Here is a 4,484-nt window from a genome sequence, read left to right as displayed (position 1 = left end):
TCGGGTGAGGGACGGGGATGGTGGAGGAGGTAGTGAGGAAGCTCGGGGCACGAGGAATCGAGAGAGGATCGAGCAGGGGCGGCGGATTTCGGCCGGCGAGAGCGAGTGGCGTGAGCTCGGTCGAGCTCTGCTCGAGGAGGAAGAAAGGGCCAAGTGAGGAAGCGAAGATGGACTTGGACGCCTGGGCAAGGATAAGATTGTGGTGCACGACGAGACGGCGGCGGCACGAACGCCTAGGATGGCCGGCACGTGGGCACGGCGACGATCACGGCGTGTCACGCAGCGAACAGGGGAGGAGGTGGAGTGAGGGCGATTATGTAAATAAAACGAAGTTTCAAAACTCCCGTTTATAAACTCAATTTTTCTTCCTATACTAAAGGTCAAATGAAAAACTTTTGAATACGAAAGTTGTTCAAAATTTTGAGATCTTCAAATTTTGTTTCAGGCACTTTTTCATTTGAACAAAGGTTTGATAGATAAAATTTAAAACTTGAGTGCATTTGAAAAAAAAAATCCTATTCAAAGCAAAATTAAAGATTTTCTTTAAATTTCATGCTGAAACTTGAATTTTGGCCAAAATGAAAGTTGCAGAGGAAGAAAAGTTCTACATCATTGATGTTGGGCAAAAGTTGATTTAGAGCTCGGATTAGGGGGAAAAACAAGATCGAACGCAGCTCAGTCGAAAGTTACTATGCGAATTCGATTAGCGCTAAAGACGATGATTAGCCTCGATTAGTGATTAAGCACAATGTTAGCGTCAAAATTAACACCGGGGTGTTACATACTGTTTTTCTTAGATCGATTTACATGGATGGCTAAAATGACATACAAAGAAGACAGGCACCACTAGTAGAGAAATTCACATCCAATTTTTTTGAACATTATAAAAAGAAAACTCTGACATAGGAGAAAGACCTACCCCAAGGTATTATTATGAGCAGAAGATTTTCCTCTTGCTAAAGGACCGAGAAGAAACCCTGAAGGCTCCCTACGATAGCTTCTGAAGAATTTCAACCATCTACAGTTTTCTATGATGATCCCAAGCCAAATCAGTGGGGAAATTTATTTCTATGAGCAATTGAACTGACTGCTGAAAGGTCCTTTTTTGCCGGTAGAAACACATCTCTTTTGTTCAAGCATAAATTTTGATGGGAAAACCAAACAAATGAAAATAAGTTCCATCGTTTTGTGGAATTAGTTCAAGACGTCTAAGAACAAAAAGATAGTATTCCCTACAAATTTGCCTAACCAAGAATTCAAAGCAACATAAATTTCACATATATATAGAAGGGAAAAGTCCAATTTATACCCTTAAACTATCACAAAAATCCGATTATTTTAATTTTTAACTACAAAACCGGATAATGGAGGCCATCCAACTATTAAAATGGGGTAAATTTAACCCTTTGGGTGGGATCAAAGGTGTTTTTCAATTTTATGAAAATTAAAAATATTAATTTTTAAATGAAAATTCCATAAGTAATTTATTTTAAATAAAAAAGTACGAAACAAGTGCCACCATTTTTAAGAAAATATAATCTATTCAATGTTTTATGTTCCTAGTAATTATTTCCTTATAGTTATTCTTATTTTTAAAATAAATCATATTCAAATAGAGCAACAATAGATAGGTTATGTTTTTTGAAAATTTTGGTACAAGATTCATATTTTTCTAATTTAAAATAACTTAGTTTTAATTTTTTTAGATATAACCAAAATTTTGTATATTTTTAAAAAAACTATAGAACCATCTTTAAAACCACCTAAAGGGTCAAAGTTGTTCGGTTTTGATAGCTGGATGGTCCTTCTTTTCCGATTTTATAGTTAAAGTTTGAAAATCAAATTTTTATAATAGTTTGAGGTTATAAACTGGATTTTTTTCCTATATAGAATGTTCGCCCGTAAAAAATAGTCACAAAGAAAGTATGTACTTCACCAACTTATCCATGGCAATCTGAGACGACCCACCAGATTTCAAGCAGTGTGCTACTTTCTTCTTTAGCTCCATAGCTCTTTCCCTCATCTCGGCCCCCTCCCTTTCCTCCATGAGCTTCCTAATGGCCTCCTCTATTCTGCCCCTTTCCAGCTCACCTTCAAGCTCGAACCCCACACTCCACATTTTCTCCACATACCTCGTGTTCATCATCTGATCTGCGAACTGAGGCCTGCAGATCATGGGAACACCCTCGCTGATGCTCTCCATTGTCGAGTTCCATCCGCTGTGCATCCAGAACCCACCCACTACAGGGTGGGCCAGCACCTCCTGCTGGGGCGCCCATCGAATCACCTTGCCTGTACCCTCAACCGCAGCCTCAAAGCCTTCTGGGAAACCCTGAATGTCCTCCGATCCCCGTACCGAGCCTGGCCGAACCACCCATAGAAAAGGATGGCCACTGGCCGCCAAACCCCAGGCCACCTCCAAAAACTCATCAGGGTCCATGGAAGCCAAGCTCCCAAAGCTAACATAGAGCACAGATCTTGGGGGCTGCTTGTCCAGCCACTTGATGCAGCCGTGGTCTTCGTCCAGCAAGCTACTTGCTGTGTTCTTGGAGGAGAGCTTGTGGAGAGGGCCCGGCGCAAGCACCGTAGGGATGCGGAGCTCGCTGCGGATCCTCTCCAGCTCGGCTGGCTCCAGAGCATCGAATGTGTTGATCACTAGACCAGAGGAACTGTTCACTGCTTCCATGGCCCGAGCAAGTAAGTTTCGCAGTTTTTCTTGGTCGCTCCGGCTTGAGTAGAAGAGGTCCCTTACCCTCAGTGGCGGTAGCTCTTCCACCGGCATGTACATTTTCGACTCTAGAACAGAGCATATATATATTTAGAATACGCACAGGACTCAGGAGTGCACACCGTTCATGCTATCAAGTTAAGGGGAAAACAACATCTCTGAAAATAAAGTTCATTTGTTAAATTTGGAAATTTTCCTAAACACTAATATGTACACCAATTGAATTGTAGGATATGACATGTAGTTTATCTCCCATTTGTAGCTAGTTTGATGCATATTTGCACTTGTTGGGATGATGCATGTTTAAGTTTCATTTGATTGTTCCAGTAGTATTGATCCTAATGAAGGAATGAATGTCCAAATTAAACAATTACTGCTGTAGTAAAAGCACTTGCGGATAAAGCGTAAAAATTGAAGTGGAGTAGTACTACATCCCAAGGTAATTAAGGATTAGTAAATCCAAGTAAACTGACCTTGGGGAGGCAGGTAGCCCTTTTGGTGAAGCATTGGGTAAGCCATGAAGCATCCGAGGCAGGCCGCGCTCGCCGTCCGCAGCACGAGCGTCTTGAGGCCGACGGCCGCGGCGGCCCTGGGCACGGCGAGCAGGTTGGCGTCGAAGACGATGCACGCGGCGGGGGGCTGCTCCTCGTCCGCGAGCACCGACTCGAGCACGCCCCGGAGGGCCGCCGACTCCTCCGCCTCCATGGCGGCGTTCATGGCGTCGAGGAGGCCGATGACGTCGCCGGACGCGGCGACGCCGGCGGGGACGCCGTCGGGCACGGGCACGAACCGAAACTCCGGGCGGCGCCCGGGGTCCGGCGCGTTGAAGCGCGTGTGGAGCACGGTGACGGCGAGCCCCCGCGCGTGGAGCGCGTCGGCCAGCTGCCGCATCGGGTTGATGTGGCCCTGGAACGGCAGCGGGAACACCAGGATGCGGCGCCGGCGTCGTGATGTCGTCCTGCCGCCGGCGTCGTCGCCGCCGGTGCGCGCTTCATGGACGCCGGCCATCGCAGTCGATCGGATTGTCACGGCAGGCAGCACAGGTACAAGCACGAGAAGCACGCAAGGTTTAAAAACTGAATGCTCCTGCTGTTTGTGTTTGATCTGCCGTCCCGACCAAAGCTGTCATCAGGAAATGATTCAACTGCTACGCATGTCCTATCTGTGCGTGCTGACTAGTGAAACGTGGTTGGTTCTGCATTTCATGTCAGGGGTGAGGTTCTTTTTTGTTTTACATCCATCCAAGATATAGCAACTTTTAGACTTAGTTAAAGTTAAACATTTTCATCGTTGATTAGTAAATATCTTAAAAAGTAATTACTTTTAAATAAAAAGACTGCATATTACAATAACGGTTTCATTATGAATAAACTTATATCATTTGTATATTATCAATCTTTATAACTTTTTAACTATCTATAGTTTAAGTTTAAAAAGTTTAATTTGGATAAAATTTAAAAATAGCTATCTTCTAGAATGGTGGTAGACAAGTGGAGCTCATTAAGCTTGCGCTGGTTCTCCGGAAGATAACTATTGTCTTATTGCAAAAGAACAAAAGCAAAGGGCTTGATTGGATCAGCTATAAACAACGTGGAATCCAGCTTTAACAGCTCTAGCTGATCTGAACATGCCTGCTTTTGGTCTAGTTTTTACTACAATACACCTTCTACAATCCTATAGGCTTCCCCCACCCTAGCTTTTATGCGGTTGTGCTTTATTGGGACTTATAAATGCTGAATAATCCAACCAGACCAAC

At 44.1% G+C, this 4,484-nt stretch overlaps 1 protein-coding gene across 1 annotated transcript; it reads right to left on the bottom strand.

Annotated features, from left to right (window-relative positions):
- Positions 1–1,166: 1,166 nt before the first annotated feature.
- LOC120658042 (DIMBOA UDP-glucosyltransferase BX9-like) lies at positions 1,167–3,853 on the bottom strand. The gene is made up of 2 exons (XM_039936246.1): positions 3,202–3,853; positions 1,167–2,796 (listed from the first exon to the last, which is right to left on the bottom strand). The coding sequence occupies exons 1-2, from the start codon at positions 3,734–3,736 to the stop codon at positions 1,913–1,915; spliced, it is 1,419 nt and encodes a 472-aa protein (XP_039792180.1). The 5' UTR covers positions 3,737–3,853; the 3' UTR covers positions 1,167–1,912.
- Between the last annotated feature and the right edge of the window lie 631 nt (positions 3,854–4,484).

This window comes from Panicum virgatum, chromosome 2N, assembly GCF_016808335.1.
Source record: "Panicum virgatum strain AP13 chromosome 2N, P.virgatum_v5, whole genome shotgun sequence".
In the NCBI taxonomy this organism is placed as follows: Eukaryota; Viridiplantae; Streptophyta; class Magnoliopsida; order Poales; family Poaceae; genus Panicum; species Panicum virgatum.
This window is presented reverse-complemented; position numbering and strand designations above follow the sequence as displayed.

Bases quoted from the DNA above. Each gene is read 5' to 3' on its own strand.
- LOC120658042 (XM_039936246.1), bottom strand. From the start codon at position 3,736: ATGGCCGGCGTCCATGAAGCGCGCACCGGCGGCGACGACGCCGGCGGC. The intron at 2,797-3,201 runs GTCAGTTTACTT...GCTCTGTTCTAG, and splicing joins GGGCTACCTGCCTCCCCAAG to AGTCGAAAATGTACATGCCG.